Here is a 21,612-nt window from a genome sequence, read left to right as displayed (position 1 = left end):
CCAAATAACTTCCTGGTTTTTTTTTTTTTTTGGAAAGTACTGCCCCAGCCAGCACAGCCACAGTGCTGGGAGGCTCTCTCCTAGAAGCAGGGAAACATGAAGGTTGGAAAAGACCTCTAACATCATCTATAGTCCAACTGTCCACCTACCACTAATACTGCCCTCTGAACCATGTCTCAAAGTATATCTCCACAGTTCTTCAACTCTCCCAGGGATGGTGACTCCACCACCTCCCTGGGCAGTCTGTGCCAGTGTCTGACCACTCTTCTAGAGAAGTTTTTCCTAATACCCAACCCCCTAATCTCCCCAGCACATGTTGAGGCCATTCCCTCTCTTGCTATTGCTAGGATGAGAGGACACTTTCATCCTCGTGTCAGATGGCTGCTGCTACCTCTCCACCTGGGTTCCTCAGCTTGTTCTTGGTTTTAGTGTCTAGGCTCCCTGGTGGCTGAAAAGCTGAAGGAAAATACTGTCACTTGTAACTTAGCACAAGCCTGTTGACAAACACAGGAGCCCAATCTCACGGCTCTTGAAGCAGCATCCCTGAAAGCTCTATGATGAATCTGAGTTTCCATCAGCTCAGGGCTGTGTAATGCTATAATATGGTAGAGGGTACAGAGATAATAGCAGGGTGGATAAGTCTTTAGCTACAGCAAAGAAGAAGCAAGCCCAAATACAGCAACCACAGATAAAAATAAAAGAAAATCAGCTACTTATCTTCAAAAGACCTCAGGTAGGCAGGGAGCTCTCTGCATCTCCCCCTGCAAACCCTTAAATGAGGTATGGAAAGGGGTTGATCCTGGCTCTACCCCTTCCAATCACTCAAGTACATTGCATGCACCTGAGCTCCCCTGGGTTGGCCCTGCCTTTCTACCAGGTGCTCAATCACTGCTTCAGGCTGTGACTTAGCATTTCCACTACAGGCTGCAATGGGTTCTGACAGCTCTGTGCTTGCTGATGCTGCACCCCTGCTCAGCTTGCATGAGGCTGGTGTATGGCTGTGGTACAACCATTCAGTGAGAGCAGCACAGGGATGACAGTGAAGTTGGGCATTCAGACAATCTGATACCTTCAGACTTTTCCACAATCACAAGACAAGCAGCTGCTTCAGCTCTTTTGTGCTACGAAGTGTTGCACGAGGGCTTATCTCTTTACTCAACAGGAAGAAAGAAGTGTGTTCCTCCCCACACCCCTTTGCACAGAATAATGCATAAAGATGTTTGGCATCTTTCTAGCTGGCACAAAAAAGGCTGTGTATGCCTTTCTTGTACTTTATTACACAACAGTCAGTGGGCTAAGCTGGAAATCAGGCTGCTGCCTGTCAGATGCAGATATAGATGGCTGTGATAATGCCCCCAGGACCAGGCTGTCTGGCGGTGGCTGTGCACCGCAGAAGCAGGGCAGCATGTTCTGCAGGGAAGGCTGGCAGCAGCCAGCAGGACGTCTGCATGGACAGCTCTGCTGCTATCCCAGGAGGTGCAAAAAAGGTCAGGAAGGGCCCGAGCTGTATTACTTTCCTCCAGGGAAGAAGGAGGAGATGCATCACCCACTTTTAAAGGAGGTCACAGACATGTCTTATTTGCAGCCTGGTGAGTAAGGGGGGGCTCATTCCCTCAGAGGCACAGGAATGTCAAAGGTGCTTTTTGTTGTATCATCAGCTGAGCTGCTAAGAGTAGGAGAAAGTCATTAAACTGTATTTAGTATATTTCTATCTCCTTTGACTCTTTATTGCTCTTTGCAGGATAAATCCAGAGCAGTGACAGCACAGAAAACCCATCAATAATGGCTTTCAAGCAGGCTAGCACAAAAAATATGCCCTTGTGTGTCTTGAACAGAAAGCAGTATAGAAAGAGGGCCAGGAGAAAGTTAATCTTTGCACAGCCTGACACAGACAACTTTTCTGCAGTTTCAAGACTGTTAATTTATATGTAATATATGTTGTGCAAACTGCTAATAACATCAGCAGAGATTGGGGGCTTAATGACAAGCTCAGAGAAGCAAGCAGCAAAAATCCAAGCAGGCTGTTTGAGCTGGTGCTGAATATTTTTCAAAGAGAAATATTTCGTACAAAGGAAAAAGCCATCTATGAGCAAAATCTGGGACCTACAAAGGCAATTAATGCATAGGTAGTTCAGCTGCAGCTGACAACAAATGACTTTGCTTTCAAAGCTGGGGATGACATACTGAAGGATAAGAACTTAATGGGATCAATCACAAAAATAATACAAGAAAAATTACCAAAGGAGGACAATCTAGCATTAGAAAAAGCAATTAGAACAGTCAGGGAATGAGGCAGACATAGGAGAGATGAAAGCACTGTCTGGCGTGAATCGCGCCATGCCAGGCAGAGCATCCAGGCCTTGGACAGCAGCGGGCAATGCCAGGAGCACGGCCAGGGGGATGGCTCTGCAGAGACATGGAGCAGCACACACAGGGTGGAGGAATACCCAGGGTGAGGAAGAGCATGTCTGGAAAGCACAGAGCGCACAGCATGCAGCGTGGCAAGCAGAAGGGATGGTGATGGCATTGGAAGGGAGTGCTGCTCGTCAGCTGCAGCACAGAAAAGCTTTTTCATAAAGTATATGCAGGTCTTCAGAAATATGCATAAATACTGACACTGAGGTACAAGAAAAGTGAATTCCTGGGGCAGGATACAGGTAAAGGCTTGATTTCAGCAAAGTACAGGAGGCAGTAAGGGCTCAGAGATTGAGCCTTTAAAACTTGAACGCCTGATAAAAACCAGCTGTGGTGCAGCCCATAGAACAACATGCTAACAAAAGGAGCTGTGAAAAGATTTTGTTTTGAGGTTTCCAATGTCCTCCAAGATCACTTCAAACAGACCAAGGAGATGGCCAGTGTCAGCAAGACATGCAGCACAGTAATTGCTTCATGTCACAAGATGGATAAAGGACACCATCTTTGGAGCACAACCAAACAAGATGGAAAAATATAGAAGAGGAATTGTCACTGGTTGCAATGGAGAAGAAAACCACTCATGGCTTCTGAAGACACAAGGTCACGTGAAGAGCATGGGAATTCTCTGCTGGGACACCCCTGCAGCACTATACTGTGCACACGATAGTCCATCCAGATGTGAGCACTCCGGGAGAACCTGGCAGGGGAGCAGCGTGGTATGTCTTTCAGTGTCCAGTGGACCCAGCTGTGCCAAAAGTGTGCCTTCATACGCACAGGAATAAAGCAGCTGACATATCAAGACAATATGATCCCCCAAGAAAATGAGACGTAGCAGTGAAACAGAAAGGGAGAAGGGAGGTGGGAAAGGTGCAAGAGACAACAGCACCCCTGCCTGGCATGACTGTTTGATGCTTCACCTGCATCCCTGCCCAGACATCATTCACCCTGCCAGCAGGAGGGGACTGCAGCCCCTCAGCAGCACTCAGCTGTGTGCTGCACTGCACAGCCCCAGTAATGTCCACTGCCATGGGCTGGTGGCAGCAGGGCAACTGTGCTGGTGCTGCAACACAGGAGGAAGCCTGGTAGCTCAAATGCCCACAGGAATGGTAGTCTTCATGCTTTAAATTGTGTTACAGAAAATCAAATGTAAGTTATCATCACCATCTTCACAGGGACTCCTGCATTAGGAGCTATCAAATCTTTTCCAAGGACTTAGCATATAAATCTGACTGCACCTCAGTATTAGCCGCCTGCTTTCTCAAGCACATATTCTTTCTGGGGAAGGTTAAGTCTGATGGGTTCCAGTTAATTTCCATGAAGTCCTTTTGGGAATTTTTTCTCTTTGTGCTTGGGTATTGCCCCAGATATGCTCTGGGCCTGTTGGGCAGTAAGAAGAACCAGTGACGTTTCTGTTGTGATGGCCATGTCTTCCCCAAAATGCACCTCTGTACTGATTTCCCCAGCTCTAGGGAATCAGTTTGTTTGTACTTGGAAAATGCATGCTTGAGCATCTCTATTTATATATTCCATGTGCAGAATATATTCATAATTAAAACTTTTATTATAGCTTGCAGTGTACCACATTCCACAATGTATTTAGGTTTTCATCAATTACCTTTCATCTCCCACCAGCACACTGGATGGAAACAATGATAGCTAATGAGAAGGCCAGGGAATAGTGTATTGGAGAGAACACAGAGAACTGTGCTGGTTTTAGTGCAGTTAAATTATTTGAATCGACTCTTTTCTGTTCAGTCATATTCTGACAAAGTTCAGCTTTTATATTAATAGTCAAATAGAGAAGTGTGAAGGTCATGTAGACAAATAGTTCTCTAAGAACCTTGGCAAGAAGAAACAATGAGAGAGGTATCAGTAAGGCTTTGTTCTTCCTACCATCCACTCTCTCCCTTATCACTGCTGATAAGGACATCCTTTCAAGCTGGAAGTCGGAGAGATAAGGAGTATCTGCGCTGATAATGGTAACTACCTCCAGCCAGGTCAAAATCAAGTAATTCACACATGCCTGTGGAGAAATGGTGGGCTGAAAAACTGTATCTAACCTGTAGTACTTGAGCACTGATGACCATGTTAATATACCATGGCAAAAATGAACTGAGAAAGACTCAGTTCTGCTCACACTATTTCCAGAATATCACATTTATTTTTTCTGCATAGCAGATCAACCTGGGATTTGAGTCTTCAAAGGAAGAAGCAATACCCTGAATTTTATTGCTAGACTGGTGAGAGGCAGATATAAAGGAGAATCACGTACTTCTCTCTGACTGGTTTTTTTCTTTCCTACAAGAGCAAGTGGTCCCAAGAAACAAAATCCCAGTTCGGATCCACTTGGGATTCTCAGATCCCAGAATCCAGTCTGTGCTGTCACAAGAGTGTGCTTTCACCTGGGAAATGTGGTGTCAGCTACTCTCACAGGCATTTAAAGCACCAGTGGCTTATTTTATGTGTTTTTTAGATTGAGCCATTTGTAATTCTTAGATCTGAGCTCTGATTATGATTTTACACAAAAATATAGCTGATGTTCTTTGCCACCAACTCCTGTGCCATAGAAATATTAGGAGAATATCTGGTCTCATCCAGCTAACCAGAAAAGGCAGTGACAACAGAACATTCATTACTGATCTGACCACATGACTCTTTTCACGTGCTGCAGGAATGTCCCTGAATCAAAGCCCTAAGCCTCAGTATCTCTTTAGGCTTAACAACCTCTTTATACACATACATCTGCAGCTTTAGATTCCATCTACCAAAAAGAATAGTATAAGTGTTCCCAAACTTTCAGAGTTAATAAAACCATCTATTCGGGTACCCAATGCTTTTCTATTTTTTTGCTTTTTTAACTAGCCATGAACTGCCTATCTTCAGCAGGAGTGGAGACGGACTGAGTTAGTGAGTCTGTAGAGGTCATAGCACTAGTGGGAGAAGCAGCTGCTGACACCTCCAGATATCAGCATCCATAGGTGCTTAAACAGAGTGCATGAGCTTAACTGCCAAAAATTGAAAAATTGCTCAAAAAAGAAAAACCAGAGCTAAGTATTCAGATTGTTTAAATATATCCTTGAGGCAAAAGAAAGGGAACCATTATAAATGTATGAGATCATTCAAATCCCTTAACTGAATATTGAGCCAAGTACACAGCACTGATGTAAGAGATGAAGGCCCTGTTTCTCCCAAAGATCCTGGGAGCAGGGTCTGCAGCCATGGGGACACCAGAGAACACTGCGGCTCCACAGGCACAGAACTGCAGACAAGAACCTCCAGCACAGCACCCAGGTTAACAGCCATCTTCCCATTTAATTGGATGGAACTGTCAGCATCCTGTTTCACTTGTGTAATTAGCATCATCTTATTCACTATATTTCAGTGTGCTGAGGAGTAAATCCATGAAGCACTGGAATCCAAAAAGGCACGTTTCAGAGGACTAGGTATAGCTGCTCCCATTGCTTATCATCAGGTGAGAGTTCTTAGAGGATAAATTCCTTTTATTTTTGACTGCTTTTCCCTCAAAAATATTTCTCCTGTATCTTTCAGTTCATCTTTTTTCCTCTGCTTTCCTAAAAAAAAAAAAAAATCCCCTTGATGCAGAAGCAGAAGATAATGCTAATTGAGCTTGTCAGCTCTAAATAAAAGATGGGATAATGCAGGGGGCTGCAACCTATGTGGTTCCATCTGGATACTTCAACTTCTATCATGTAGCAAGAGCAAACCTTGCTGTGCTGCTTCACACGTAATGGGTAGAGAATTATTGACCTGTCATGTGGGGCACTGGTGTGTTAACTACAGCAGAGGAAACAAAAGCTACCCACACAAATGCCAGCAAATTCCCTATAATATCTTAGATCAACCAGGGTTCACCAGCACATTGGAAGCTCTTCTTGTTCTTTACTTAATTGTAATGTTTCCACTGCTCTGAATAAGCTCCAGACTGGTGTGGCCTCTCTGGCACATGGGGTCAGATGAAGATGATGATTAAAAACAACAGAAAGCATTCACTTTTCAGTCCTGCTGATAACACATGTACGAGCGGGGCCTTGCGGGATGATTGGGCCTAGGATGGAAAATCTGCTTGGTCTTGTTTTAACAGCGGAAGAAAGATGCTGCACATGAAGTCAGAGCACATGGAGTACTTCCATTTAGAGGCTCTGCAAACACCAGATGAATATTAACAACTTGACTCAAGTCCATGGGTTATATGTAATTAGGCCAAAGCCAGCAAAAAGACAAACAGTTCTACACCTTCAAATGAATCCTTCAGCTTGCTAACAAAAAGCAATTAAGCTGCCTGCCAGTCTACAGTGAGGCTCCAGCGCTGATTTCACACTCAGGCCTCTTGCTGCATGGCAGTACCACAGCACATCGTTGCTGCAGTGCATTTCCCTTCACTTTCAAACAGGAATCTAGTGGGAGTCCTCCACAACCCTTACAAATTCTAGAGGCTGCACCCAGCGTGGGGAGTCAGTCCTGCTCCTCAGAAGAGGTGCTGCAGCCACAAGGAGGGAAGTGGAAAGCTGACTGTCTGGATGTCACAGAGAAACTGTAAGTTCAGGAGAGTTAGTGATTTCACTATTACTGATGATAAAGATGGTGAAGGGCCTGGAGCATCTCCTCTATGAAGAAAGGCTAAGTGAACTGGGTCTGTTTAGCCTTGAGAAAAGACGACTGAGAGGGGACCTGATCCAGGTTTATAAATATCTGAGGTGTGGCGGCCATAGCGGTGAGGCCAGTCTCTTTTCAGTGGTACGTGGAGACAGGACAAGGGGAAACGGACATAAGCTGCAGCATAGGAAGTTTTGCACGAATGTGCATAAGAACTTCTTCACGGTGAGGTGACGGAGCACTGGAACAGGCTGCCCAGGGAGGTTGTGGAGTCTCCTTCTCTGGAGATATTCAATTCTCGCCTGGACGCCTACCTGTGCGACCTGGTGTAGGGAACCTGCTTTGGCAGGGGGGTTGGTCTCGATGATCTCTAGAGGTCCCTTCCAACCCCTACAGTTCTGTGATTCTGTGATTCTGTGATGATATGAGTGAGTTTCGAGAGCACAGTGAGAGGTGTGGATGAGTACAGCTACACTGCAGATTCAAGAAAAGATATGAGCACATTACCACACCTAAAGCACAGGGCTGTACATCAGGTGTGAGGAGCAGCATGTGAAGGGGTGGCTCAGGCACCTGACGGCCATAAAACTGGGGAACAGATAGCGGTACTTCATTCAGCTTGCCAACCATAGGAGAGGCATTTAACTCGCTCTTTCTAGAGTCCAGTTGTTTTGTTACTCCATAAAAAGCTCCAAGAGATATTAATCCCAGCTCATACAACAAGAGCATAATTTCATTTCCTGCTGTAAGACAGAGTTCAAAAACAAACACATCTCAATTTTGACTAAGAAATTTAAATTACTGGTTCTGAAACAGAGCTTACAAGACAAATACACCCCGATGCTTAACACAGCTTGAATATTAGTCTGGGCTTTCGAGCTGGCCTTACCTCTACAGTGGGACAATCTACCACCCCACATCCTGCCGCGTGCAGAGACTGTCCAGCTGTGTATTTTAAACTAAGTTTTGGGATTTGTAGAATTTTTTCTTAGCCAAAACACAAGAGAAAATTAAATGTACAGAAGTAAGACTTTCATTTTCATGCACAGCAGTAATATTTAAGGACGATTTTTCCCAGATCTGCTTTGGTGTGATGCTACTTCTGAGGCATTAAGCATCTCTGTTCTTTCTTGAAACTTCTGGAAGCTGCAAGGGCATGCATCTCTCCTAAATACGTCAGTGGGATGCTTACTGCTGCAGTGCTGTTGTGTTCCACTTACTGCTCTAATCCGCCTGGAATGCAGATCACAGCCCTATCCTCCAGAATGAATCTTAGTTCCCGTTCTTCCATCAAACTTGTCCCCATTGTTCCTGTGGCTGTGCAGTCAGAAATGTTGGTACAGTTCCAGTGAGTAATTCTTGTGTGACTTCCCAGAATCTCATGGATCCATAGGGAATATGCTTTCAAAAAATACATATAGATTAAATCCGGGCAAGATGCACCTGTACCATTCTACATCAGAAAGGCCAAAATACCCCTGTGCCCTAAGACCACAGGAGATGTGCATGCTTGGGTGTCAGCAACACCCAGAGTCACATTATTCTGTAAACATTACAAACTAGCAGGAGGATTCTACAACTTAAGAGACAGCAATTTTATGAGAAACAGTCTATCATATAAAATCTCCTCATTATCCACTCTGTTACTGCATGCTACTCATGAGTGATGGAGCCACCTGGCTTCTCCCAGATAAGTCCCATTGTCCTTCCTCTTATCATCATGACATATTTCTCTTGCATTCATCAGATGATGGTATTTCTGTCACATCTGGAAAGGTATTCTGATGAGAGACCCAGCAGTTCATGACATCCACTCGCATTCTGTGCTGCTTGCATAGAAAATTCTGATCCTTACAAAGTGAAACAGCCCACAGTGCATGGACATCTCATTGTGCATGTAGATTTTGTTTACTTTTCAGTGAAATATAATGTCTCCTGTAATCCACTACTGACAATGATTTGGCAAAAGCAAAAAACATGGTGTATGAAAAAAAGTCAGTATTGAAATTGTGTTAGGGTATCCCTAGAAGTTTATTGAAGTCTGAAATAGCTTAGAAAAAAAAAAATTAAAAAAAAAAAAAGATGGTGGAACAATTCTTCCTCCTGTGAGTCAGGAATCCCTCCAAACTCTGTGGATGTCTTCTCTTTGCTTTCCTTGCTCTGCCTTGCCTAGATTCCCAGCGATGTCACGCTGTGTGCATATAGCTCTTAACAAACTCCCAAGCCCTACCTCTTGTACTGGGCAGGCATGATAAAGAGCAGGAAAAGAACAGCCCAGATTCTACTTCCTCTAACTTCACAGCAGAAATTCATGTATATATGAGACAATGGAGAAAAGCAAAACTGAACAAAAGCTGCTGTGAAGTGATTGACAGACTTATCTCTGGGAGAAAGAATGCTCACACAGCAGCAGTGTCACTGGACCATTAACAAGTGCAATTAATTGACGTGTCCTGACCACTCCAGTGTAGGTAAATGAACAAGCAACGATGCATTCTCATTCCTGATGATGAGCTTATTTTCTTTCTCTGCAGTCCTGCACGGGGCAGCAGCTTTTCTCCTGATGTATTTTAGGAGACCTTCACCCCACTCTAAGGATGATGTGTCCCTTCTCCTCCTCTCTCCCTGGAATGCCGTCACTCTGTGCATTCAGTGTGATATAAATATCAGGAGGAGGAAACGCCCTGTTCAGCAACCCGCCCAACTGTGATTCAGAAAGAGGTAGAGCTGACTACAGGAGGTTAAAAAATGACCTACAGTTGCAAAGCTCACCATTTATTAACGATTCATTTTTCTTCAGTGAAGAAATTAATTGATATTTGCCCTTAGAAGACACATGAAGCAAACTTGTCTCCGGGAGAATGTTATGAGCATACAGAAACATTAGTTTCAGAAAACAAAGCTTCAGTGCAATGTGCCAGCAGAGGCTGGGACTGACAGTCTCTTGTTTTCCCGAAGGTCACTGCTCTCAGTAGCAATTGCAGTATGGCAGTGTAAGTGACAAAAAAGTATCCTGTAGCATTCCCACCGGCACTACTGTGAGGAGCTGCTTGTTTGCTAGGCTCTGCCTCATGATTCCAACCCTTTACACCAGTCTCCCAGATACACTTTCAGATGTACCACTATTGTGATGGATCTAAGTAAGTCATGTGGGGTTGTCTCACTGCATCACTCAAATTATTCTGGGAAAAGAATGATGAGTGGTTTCTATTTCAGTGAATAACAAATACGTTCATTATTAGGCCAGTCCAAGATTCAGGCTTTGTGTCAGTGACAAGCCTATCTGATGACAATAAGGCAAAGGGAATGGGAGAAAATGCTGAAGAAACCATCTTTGTTTTCTGCCCCTCATTCCAGTCTCCCTGGAATGCGATGAGTACCAGTGAACAAAGAGAAGGCACTTTAAGCACTGAAGCAGATTGATAAAGGGGTGATGCCTTTGTGCTCAGCTGCTTTCCTCCTTGTTTGGAAGGTCAAGGGGCCAGTTTTTCTTGCATTTTTTGAACACGGTAAAGATCAGATGTTCAAAAATATAACCAATTTGTCTGGGTTTGTACTCAATTTGACCAAATAACTGTGTTTAGGAGCCAAGTGGATCAAGCAGGTAATCACCAGCTGTTGTGTAAGCTGTTCAAACAGACAACGTGATACTCTTCTTTGCATTCAGCCAGCAAAGGAGTTCACCCATACATTTACCCAGAGAAACTGGGAATGGAAGCAGAAGCAGAGCTGATGCTGTTCTTTTCCTCTGCTTTATGCTCCATCCTGTTCTAGAGTAAATTCAACAGTCGTAGAATGCAGAGCAGGCAGTCTCTACTTTAGCTGTCCTTCTGAGTGACCAGCTGAGGACACAAACGATTTTCTTAACACCTGTTGCTGTGCACAGGTGATATAACTCTTCATCAGCTCACTATCTCTAAGCCTACCCTACTAGGCATCAGAACTGGAAGCACCCACTTGTTTACCTTAAATGCTGCACACACAACTTTGAGCTTCGCTCCATATTGTTTCTAAGTAATTTACCTAAAGCCCTTTAAAATGCAGAGCCATATTGCTATAGTTTTCTATCTGTTGACAGAATGAAGTATAAAGGTACTGATTGGTTTTAGGCACACAGAATGCAATTACAGTAGAGAAACAGAATAGAATTCTGAACATTTGACTGAAGATAAGTTTGAAAATGGCTCCATGGCCAACTGGCAGCTCAGATCCATCCAGCACTGAGGCTACCCAGGAATCTCACATTACAGGTTTAGAGAGTTAGCTGCCAGGAGACTGGTTGTGAGTTCCAGATGGAAATGATCTAATTTCAGTGGGAAGACTATGGAATAAGAAATTGCATGTTGGGTGCCCAATACATATCCCTTCAAATGAGAAAGTAGTAGTAGGAGAGAAGCAAAAAATATACCAAAAAAATTATGCAAGTTAGAACCAAATGTGTTAGGAAGTGATGGGAAGGTTTCGCTTTCTGTGCCCTCTTTGCTCCTAAGTCAGTCAGTTGCTAAGGACAAGGTGATTGGTGAAGTTAGTTTACAAGAGAAGACGAGGGCAGATCACAGGTGATAAGCCTTTTCCAGATAAGAAACATTATAACAGAGCAAAATGTCCTCCACAAGCATGATTCAGGCTAGTGAATAGAAATCCCTACTATTTTCTGTCAAGAAATGGGGGCAGCAGTCCTCAGCATCCCAGAAGAAACACACAACCAGGCAAACAGATTAGGCATATAGTAAAAAATGAATGCAAAGAGAGAATCGGATAACTTACAGCAATGAGCTGATAGGAATTGTTCATCATGGCTATGAGCATGTTCAGCAGCACGACAAGAGAGATGACATTGTAGGTACCAAACATAGTGGCCCCAACAAACTCTGTGAACTCATGTCTGGCTTTCACATTGGTGACGTAGAGATTCAGCAGACCAAACACAGACCAGAAGAGAGACTGGAGGGTCTCGAAAAGTCTGGAAAAACAAACAAACAGATTTTTACTTGGCTACTTGGTTCTGGGAAATGGAAATCAATACCTTTAGGAGCCCTGGATTTGTTGAGGATGGGTGTCACCTGGTGTGAGAGCTCTGCTGGTGGCACTGGAAGCACTTCATCACTGGGAGCACCAACATCAGGTGGGGAATGCACCGACATCAGGAGCTGGAATGCCACAGAGCATCAGTACAGTACAGAGCTCAGCAGTGCCCTTTATTCTGTCTGTACTCCAGCCACAGGGACCCGCTGGCCAATGCATGTAAGAGTTGTATCACATCAATAAAATTCACCACCTGCTTGAGAACCATATCCATGTGAGATGCAACAGCCTAATTGCCATGAAGAAACCCGAGGTTCTATTCCTATCTATATACATGCCAAGAACAAACACAGTATATTCCCTTTAATTAAAGTTGGCACAGAGTGTTAGTGCTACTGCTGTTATATATAGATGTAACTGTTTAAGCAGTGCATGCATCATTAACATGTCTATAAACTAAATGCTTAGGAAGTCCATGCTTTAGTTCTGCATGACCATAGTAGTTAAATAGTGCTCTATGACAGGGAATCAAAAGGTGAGAGATGCAAGAAATCACATCCACTTGAACCTTCTGCACTAGGATAGGCTGATAGCTTGTGATTACTTTGATCCTGTCTGACAGCATTGCACGTGGCCAGAAACACTGGTTGTGATGGCTTGTTTGTGAAGTAGCTCCCACCCACCACAGTGCAGTGCCCTCAATATCATGCTGCAACAATTGATCAGTAATGACTCAGATGAAAGAGAGTCATCACATTAATTCAGCTTGAGAGGTTTTCTTCATTTGAAGTCTTCCATCCATAGAGGAACTAGACCTGACCTCCCATGCTTTACAGCTGATGAGATCATCCCAGGTCTCTGTTTGCTTCAGCCAGAGACAAGTGACCTTTTGCAATCACGTCAAATACATAATCAGCAATCTAAATAATTACTCTATTTGGGCATCACTTGTTTTGGCTTTCAAAAATGTGGCGTTTATATCATTAAAAAATGACATTTATATGCCTGTTTAAGAGTTTCCATTTTGGCCTAGGGTCAGTGGATATTTTTGAATGTCCTTACCAGAAAAATCAATAAAAATAAATTCAGATACATTACAAACCAGGAATCCATTCTCCTGAATTCTGTGTGCAGCTGTTCCATACATAGCCCCATGCTTTATATGGGGATTTAGTTTCTTTATGTTTTGTGAACATAGGTTTTCACTGGCCAAAATTACAAAGACTCTTGAAAGCAAAAATCCTTTCTCCCAGAAGTCAAGACATTGGGCTTATTAAATAAGCAAGGTAATGGTAAAATAAGGATTAAGCAAAGAATGCTGAGCAGTTTGCTGTTAAAAATAGTGGAGTAGTCACTGTCTTTTAACTTATTTTAGCTTCTGGTGGTAGAAATACTGATTGGAGTATAGGCTCAGGAGAAACCGAGGTTCTTATCGCAGTTGAATATGAAACTGAAATAAACCTTCTATGTGATTTGTGCATTGCCTTGAATTCACAGTGTTATAACCACGAGTATTATTGGCCCAGGTTGCACCCAATATATTTGCATGTAGGCATGTACACAGAAAGCAGGTGTAGACAGCACCTGGTTTCTGCAATTTTGAATAGAAATAACACTTTCTCTTTTGTCCTTGTTTAATAACAGGTGAGAACCATAATCTTTTTCACTAAGTGTTTCAGGTGGGACTCATACTACTTCTGAGAAATGAATTTTGGTAATACAACTGCACTCTCTTGTCAAGTATGTTTTGGGCCTTAAGCAAACGGGAGAAATCTCACAGCTCCAACATGCTCCTGAGCAGCTAAGGAAGAACAAGTGCCCCCCTCTCTTCCAGGAACTCTCCCAGCCTCCTGCAGTCACTGCGGGGAAATGGTCCCAGCTGTCAGCTTCACCCTTCATGAGAACAACCTCCCAGACAGTCAGGTGTAATGGCTTCTTCCTCCCCTTCCACTATCTTCTTCTTTCTCCATCTATGAGGATCACAGTGCTAAACATACTTTTAGATTAAGCAATAGGCACTCCGCTTTCTAAAGGATGGTTAGGGCAGAACAGAAAACTTAAATTATTCATGACTTCGCCTCATTGCTGTCACAAAGGAATATTACTTCTCCATGATCTGTGTTTGTGATGCCGAACACTTCCACACCAAAAAAACATTAAACCCTTCCTCCAGGAGTAATAGGAAATAATGCACCAGTAAATAGGTGTCACATTTTAAACAAGCTGTACAAACAAGAACAACGGCCTGCTTTTCCTTCCCTTACAAAATTAGATCTTATTGTGTGACTGCCTAGAAATGGTGGTAGGAATCAAAGGGGACTGATTGAAAGCTTTTCACATTTTTTCTTCCATTAGGGATGAACTATGAGCAAACTTGAGGCAGCACCACCTCTGATTTGAATTCACTGCAGTCATGCTTGCTTTCTCCAGCACAACGGTGTAATTTTCTGTTTTGCAGGTTGCTCGTTCTTAGCCATTCACCCATGCTGTGCATCTGCTCAAGGGCTAAATGTCAGCTTGAACTGGGGGTGTTAATAATGACTATTTAAACTTTTAAGAATACGTTAAATAAATTCCTTAAGCGAGGCTCCAACAAAAAGTAGCTGCAGAGCATTCTGTCCCCTGCCAGGAGACCTCAGTCCTAATGGGTCCCCTCCCACTGCGATTCTGTTTTAAACAAACCTCTGTCATAAAGGCTGAGCCCCCTCAATTTCCTTCCTGTGCTCTGTTCTCCTTGGCAGGGGGCTTAAACTGAATGCTAGGGTGGGAGAAATTGTAGTTTGTATTGAAGCCGATCCATACTCCTTCTGTTAAGTGGTTCTGTGTCATTTCTAGTTCCAAAGATGTTGTGCCTTCTTACTGACTTAAGGATCTTTTTTTTTTTTTCATTCCTGCTGAACAAATGCTCTTTTTCTTTAGTCAGATCCTCTTGTTGCTTCCTTCACTAGTATGCCAACACTGAAAACTAGTTTGTACTGGAGACAGGTCCAAAGTAGAATGCAGAACTGGAACACATCTGTTCACTGTCGCTCTGGGGAAAGGCAGACTCCAGTCCTGAACTTTGTGGGTTCGACCCTTCCTGAGGTAGAAGCTGTCACTTAACAAACACGGTGCTTGCCAAACATTTCTCCCTCTGGCTACTGCATCAATATAGATGTAGATAAAGAAATAGCATTTGTCATTTAACTCCTTTGCAAGGGCAGCACAACGCATTTCTGGAGCATTCAAAGCAATTAAGACAGAAAAAGGACTGAAGTCTTTAATTCTGTTTTTCATTAGCACAGTGCAGTTCCATTCACTTCCTCCAGATATAGATGAGTTTAATGAGAAAGTTAATCAAGTCTGTGGTGTTCCTGCTCTGCACTGGAGAAGAGCAGCATGCCTGGCCTACCAGGACTCTCTGGTGAAGAGTCTCTTGTAAGTTTGGACTTTATCCCTAGAAAGTCTCCCTCTTCTTGCAAGAATAGAGCCTACGGGATAGTGCCAGAGCCTTTCCTCTTCCAACCTAGTCATGTGGCCTAAGCTGTCATTTGCTTTTGATAACAATGCAACCTCACAAGTCCTTTTTTTAACCTCCAGCCTTCAGCTGAAGAAGAGTGGAGAATTATTGGGCATGATGACAAGTTTTATTTAATTTTGCCTGACGTGGTGGACAACAGTTTTGTTTTGCTTGCTTGCAGGACGTAGGCCCTTTTCTAGATGGTGCTTTATTTATTTCTCTTCCCGTTGTGTGTTAAGTACTGTGCAAGCAGCAAGAACAATTGGAGGGGGGCTGATTATTATAATTATTTCCACTATTAGTAATTAAAACAAATAGATCACAGAGACAATTCATGTTATTTTTCAGCATGTGCTATCACTTTCAGCCCTGCCAGCTGTCATCACAGCAATTTCCATGCCAGCATCTCAGTAATGTACTAGTATTTGCAGCAAAATTGATTTTGATGTGATTTTAGTCTCACCCCGCTGCAAGGGAATCAGAGGAGCCTGCAACATCATGTGTGAATAAAAATGGCCTAGATGAGCTTGTTGTTGTTGCTCTGCCACATTATTTATTAATACAGCTTTTTCCTACGTTCATCTCTTGATTTCTACATTTTGCTTGGCTTCCCCTCCTCTCTTCCAGAATAAGACAATACAGTTATTGCAGCAAAAGGATATCTGTTTTCTCACATGCCAAAATTGAACGCAGCACTAATAACATTTCAGTTGCAAGATGATGCAGAGAGACTCTCTGGACCAGAACTAAAATGATTGTCTCTCACTTCCAGACCTAAGAGGCTTTGAGGCTTTCTGACAGCAAAGCTCAGCAGAATGTCTGCCCCAGTTAACTCACACCTTTCCTGCAGAGTGAAGCAGCTCACCTGATGTTTACAAATGAATAAATAAAGTTACTTTTGGTGCAGTGATACACAGCATGCAAAGGCAGGTAAAAATAAGGGACAGAGTTGTCCTCAAAATCAGACAGGAAAGAACATCTTACGTGGAGAAGGCATTGTTCTGTTTCTCACATCGGATCCCCTTGCAGTTGTTGGGTTCCTCCGAGGCACTGGTCTCATAATAAAAATAAAGCTGGTTCAGTCCATTGGCAAAAGCCAGAAGCACCAGACAGTAGATAAAAAGGAACTTAAGGATGTCTAGCAGCATGCGTCCCAGAGAAATCTGCAGGGGTCCCAGGTGTGAATTTGCTGTAAACAGGGATATGAGACGCAAAGAACTTAAAATGTTGGATATTGCAAAGAGGGCTTCTGCAATGAGAGTCGGGTGCCACATTTCCCATTCCTCCCTTGGACGAGAACCGTTGTACTGAAAGAAATAACACGGGTATAAAAGTGAATTACGTTGTAATCATTTTGAGATAAACTTGAAACTCAAACCTGCTAATACTAATGCTTTCCTATATATATTACCAAAGACACAAGTACTTTTCAACTCTTAGTGTCAGTATCCCACTATCATTCAGGATTCACTACTGAAGCTGAGTTCATCAGGACAGAGCTTTTTAATGAAGTCTTCTTATGAAATCTCCTTCACATTTAGACTGTTCTCTAGAGATATTTTTGGGATATCAGCTTTTCTCTGGAGGTTTCTGGTATGTGGGCTGTACTTAGCTAAAGTTTGATAACAGGTCTTTTGAATTGGATAATTGTGGGTAATTCAGGTCCTTGCACTGATATATAACATCCTTCTCTTTATTTATTTATTTATTTAGATTTAAAGAGGTTCTGACTGCTCCTTGGTAGGTACAGATCATTTCCAATTACCTTTTTTCTCTTTTTCTTCCTGAATACTACCATACCTTTGAAACACTGCTTATTCCAGGATGAATGTGAGAGAGACAGAAAGGAGGGAAGAAGGCAAGCAATGAACTAAGGAACATAAGAAGTGAATGCTTTCTCTCTGTCAAAAAAGCGCCAACAGCCCAGAACCAAAACATGTTCTTCATATTAATTTTCTTATTAGTTAATTTGCCATGGCAATTTTAGGAAAGTCGCTTAGGCAGAGGTCATAATTACAGCCAAAATACTGGATACAATTGAGTGCATCAGTTATAAAATTAACTTGGTTTGTAATGCAACTGTAATAGCAGAAGCATTACCTGAGATAGCCAGATGTAAATAGGTAACATGAAAGAGCTGGTTGTATAAACACAACTTCTCTGGCAGTAGAGAATGGAGTTCAAGACATTTTAACATCAAGGAATAATTTATCTTTTTTAGCATTTGTTTCTGCTGATTTAACACATAAAAAGGCAAAAACGCACTTAGAATCGTATCACTAATACTGTAGCCAGAATGTTTAGGTCTCTAAAAACTTTTTAAATACTTTTTAAAAGAAAATGGTATCCATATATCACTGGCAGATGAGTTTGTAGGGACTTCCCATTTAAATCTGAAGGTGCAATACATGAATTCACATTTTTGTCAAGGAGGCAACTTAAAAACAATAGTTTTAAACTGTTCCTCCATATGAAGGCACTGAGACATGATAGAATTTCAATGTGACATGTGATTGCTTCTGAAATTTCCAAACTGTTCATTATTCCATGAACATAACAGCCTGAGTTTGTTAACTTGATTTGAAGATGGGTCTTAAAACGCTTACAAACAGGTCGACATTTTAAACTTTTCTGCCAGTAATCAACTGTGGGAGTGGATAGATGTGATCAGCAAGCCTCCCCTTCTTAGAGGGAAGATTTGCACAGTTTCCTTCTGCGTGCTGGCTGGACACATCAGCCCTGGGGCTCTCTGCCAGGATAGGTGCAAGTAAAGGACTGTGAAAAGGTCTTCATTTCACATCTATTTTTAAAGCAATTTGCTAGGATTGTATTTTGGCTCTTTATAAATTGACGGTATATCCTTGCTTGGAAAACAGCAATCACTTTTGAACAGGCAACTGCAGATAGCAGAGAAACTGATTTCAGAGTTACCTAATGAAAAGGCTGGAGTTGTTCAGGTGAGGCTTCAGAAGATGAAACACAAAGTATACAGGGTAGTTCAAACAAGTTATAACAGGCAGGCATATTTATCCTTCCTCATTACATGATAATTCAATGCAGAAAATGAAAACTGATTAAGAAAGTATTTTTACCCTATAATTAGACTGAAGATTTCATTGTTACAGGACAATATTGAGGCCAAGACCTGAAACCAGTCAAATCAGGGGGAAAAAAAGTCTCCACATAAAAATTAGGATGGAAAACATAACCGTCAGTATACAATTTATTTTTCTGATATTTGGCAGAAAGTTAAACGTGCATGTAATCCTTTGGAGTTCCAAGAAATGTTAGACTATGGTATACTGGCATATATACCAGCCGTTTCCAGCCCTGGGCTGTTCTATAAATAACAAAAACCTTTACAAGTCTTGTTGCAAAAGACTTTGAAGCCATTATCAATGTTTTAAATCCTCATGTCTCAGAGCATACTGCAACCTTTACTTGACATAGGTCAGAACTTCTGTGGGCATGCTCTTTCAGAGCTACCACTGTAGAAGGTTTTAAGCACTTCTCAGTATTGTTTGACATTGGTCATTATCAAGACCAGACCTTAGGTTAGCCAGGTTTAATTCAAGTGGGACTGATCTGTACTCAAACGGATATATTCCTGTAATTATTCTGTATTCTTTTTTGTGCTGATGTATAGTTCTTTGTGTTTCTGTAGTCTTTAGAAAGTATATAAATGAAACTCTACCTCCTTTGTGTGTCTGGTTTGGCTGTAAGTTTAAATCTCAGTGTGACCAGATAAGTCTGCGGATGCATAGCTCTTTTGGTAATTTGTATGCGAGAGAGAGAAATAAAAAGATTGTTAGCATTTTAGGATTTGTTTGTGAATGCTACAATTTTCAACATTTTCTGTATTGCTCACAGATTAAAGACCAGCCTTTCAAGTCTCTAATTTCCTCACTGGTTCTGAATGCCGGGAAAGAAAGATGTGATCTGTTTTAGCTTTGATGCTGTCACAGAGCTGCTTCTTCAGGGAGTAGCAACTGTCATGAAGTTTTTCCCTTGAAAAACTAACTCACCACCATACAGCCTTCTGGATTTTCAACAGGCCCTGAAACACTACAGTCTTAAAGCTCCAGCATGTTGCTTTGTCATTTTCTTGCCTACAGATTAAACCTTGAATGTATATTCAAGAGGAGAAGCTGACTACTTTACATCAGATGCAAGCTACAAGCAGGTGTGCTCTCAGCAGACTTTGCACAGACAAGTAATCTACAGATCATGGGTCTCAGTGACTACAGATTATAAATCTTGGTTGTAGATGTTTTCAGCTAACTCTATTCTTCTTGTTCCTTTATTACTTTATTTAAAAATCATAACTTCATGAAATTTAGCATTGTTGAAAGCGATCTAATGTCAACATGGAAAACAAAAGGTATCATTGGCAACTGAGTAGCTACAAAATGGAGAGCAAGTGGGGAAACTTCCACCCGGTGCCCAAACAATCTAATTCAATATTAGTCAAAGAGTAGTGATGGGAAGGAAGGTCATTCCCTATACAAATTAATAAGCTTTCCAGGTGAATTTTCAAATCTGAACTGTTGCGGTAGCAGCAATTCTCATAAGTCTGTAATTGTGTGCTTGGCAGTTTCTATCCTGTATACCACAGTTCTCACAAACAAATTACAAATTCTCTTTCCCAAGTTACTGTACCTTGACATAGGCAACAATTTTAAGGGAGATAGTTGCAAGATAGAGGGAGTTCATTGCAAAATCCATCAGATTCCACCAGTCATGTACGTATTCATTGAATCCACCGTCCCACATTTCCTTGATTTCTCCCCAGATAAAACCTGTTGAAAGAGAGTTCACTGTCATGGGAAGGCATTATTTTCCATTAAAGCATTGTGTATATGTGATGTGGTACAACTATAAATTAACTGTTTAGAAAAAAATGTCTCATTCCTTCTGTCTTCTAGAAAATAAAACTGCGCTGATTATGAGGCATTTTACAGCTCCATTAGGAATGCTATCTAGAGAGATATGAGAAAGACCTAGATTTCCTATGTAGGGCTGCAGATACAAACACAAGGAGACTATCTGAAACCTGAAGTTACTTATAACTACCTGAAGTTAATTGTAACTAGCATGAATGGATTGACTCAGGTGAAATTTGTTTTATACCAATGTAGTATTTAAATTAGTGTATTTGGAATAGTTTTTTGTGTATTGTCTGCTTCCACAGTAATCTGTGGCTCAGATGCACAGTACAGATTTTTTCTGACCTTTTCTGCAGAACATGCAACACAAGTATACCAGCTTCTGCATACCAGTATACTCCCTCCCTGACCTGGGAATACCACACCAGAGATGAAAGAAGTGAATTCATTCGCTACGCCCAATCATTGCATTTATGCATCTTGCTCCACAAAAAGCCTAGGGACTATTTGGGGGAGGGAGGGGGGCAGGGGAGAGAGAAACAAAACAAAAAGGTATGGCTCAGCATGAAAAAGGGCACTGCAGCTTGGTGTCGCATCTCTCAGCAGTGAGTCACCTAATGCCAACCATGGCTACGGGTTTTGTGAGGTGAGAATTTGTTCCCAAAGGTATGGCCAGAGACCATCATCTTTACTCTGAAATGCCTTCTGGTAATAAGGTAGCATTTCTCCCGCAGAGGTCTGTGCTGGGACTGGTTTTGTTCAACATCTTCATCAATGACCTTGATGAGGGGATAGTGGCCACCCTCAGCAAGTTTGCTGATGATACGAAGTTGGGAGGATTGGCTGACACGCCTGAAGGCTGTGCTGCCATTCAGCGAGACCTGGACAGGCTGGAGAGCTGGGCAGTAAGAAACCGGATGAGGTTCAACAAAAGCAAGTGTAGGGTCTTACACCTAGGGAGGAATAATTGCATGCACCAATACAGGCTGGGGGATGAGCTGCTGGAGAGGAGCTCTGCAGAGAGGGACCTGGGCGTCCTGGTGGACGACAGGTTGGCCATGAGCCAGCAGTGTGCCCTCGTGGCCAGAAAGGCCAATGGCATTCTGGGGTGCATTAAGAAGAGCGTGTCCAGCAGGTCGAGGGAGGTGATCCTCCCCTCTACTCTGCCCTGGT

At 42.4% G+C, this 21,612-nt stretch overlaps 1 protein-coding gene across 2 annotated transcripts in view; it reads right to left on the bottom strand.

Annotated features, from left to right (window-relative positions):
- TRPC5 (transient receptor potential cation channel subfamily C member 5) overlaps positions 1-21,612 on the bottom strand; it is a 69,397-nt gene that overhangs the window by 13,037 nt on the left and 34,748 nt on the right. For both annotated transcript variants that reach the window (XM_031554682.1, XM_031554681.1), the window contains exons 4-6: positions 20,213-20,352; positions 16,538-16,860; positions 11,797-11,992 (exon numbers count right to left, since the gene is read on the bottom strand). In XM_031554682.1, the coding sequence (XP_031410542.1) occupies positions 11,797-11,992; positions 16,538-16,860; positions 20,213-20,352 (659 nt within the window). The remainder of the gene's footprint in view (positions 1-11,796; positions 11,993-16,537; positions 16,861-20,212; positions 20,353-21,612) is intronic.

The sequence above is a fragment of the Meleagris gallopavo genome, chromosome 9 (genome assembly GCF_000146605.3).
Source record: "Meleagris gallopavo isolate NT-WF06-2002-E0010 breed Aviagen turkey brand Nicholas breeding stock chromosome 9, Turkey_5.1, whole genome shotgun sequence".
NCBI classification, from domain to species: Eukaryota; Metazoa; Chordata; class Aves; order Galliformes; family Phasianidae; genus Meleagris; species Meleagris gallopavo.
This window is presented reverse-complemented; position numbering and strand designations above follow the sequence as displayed.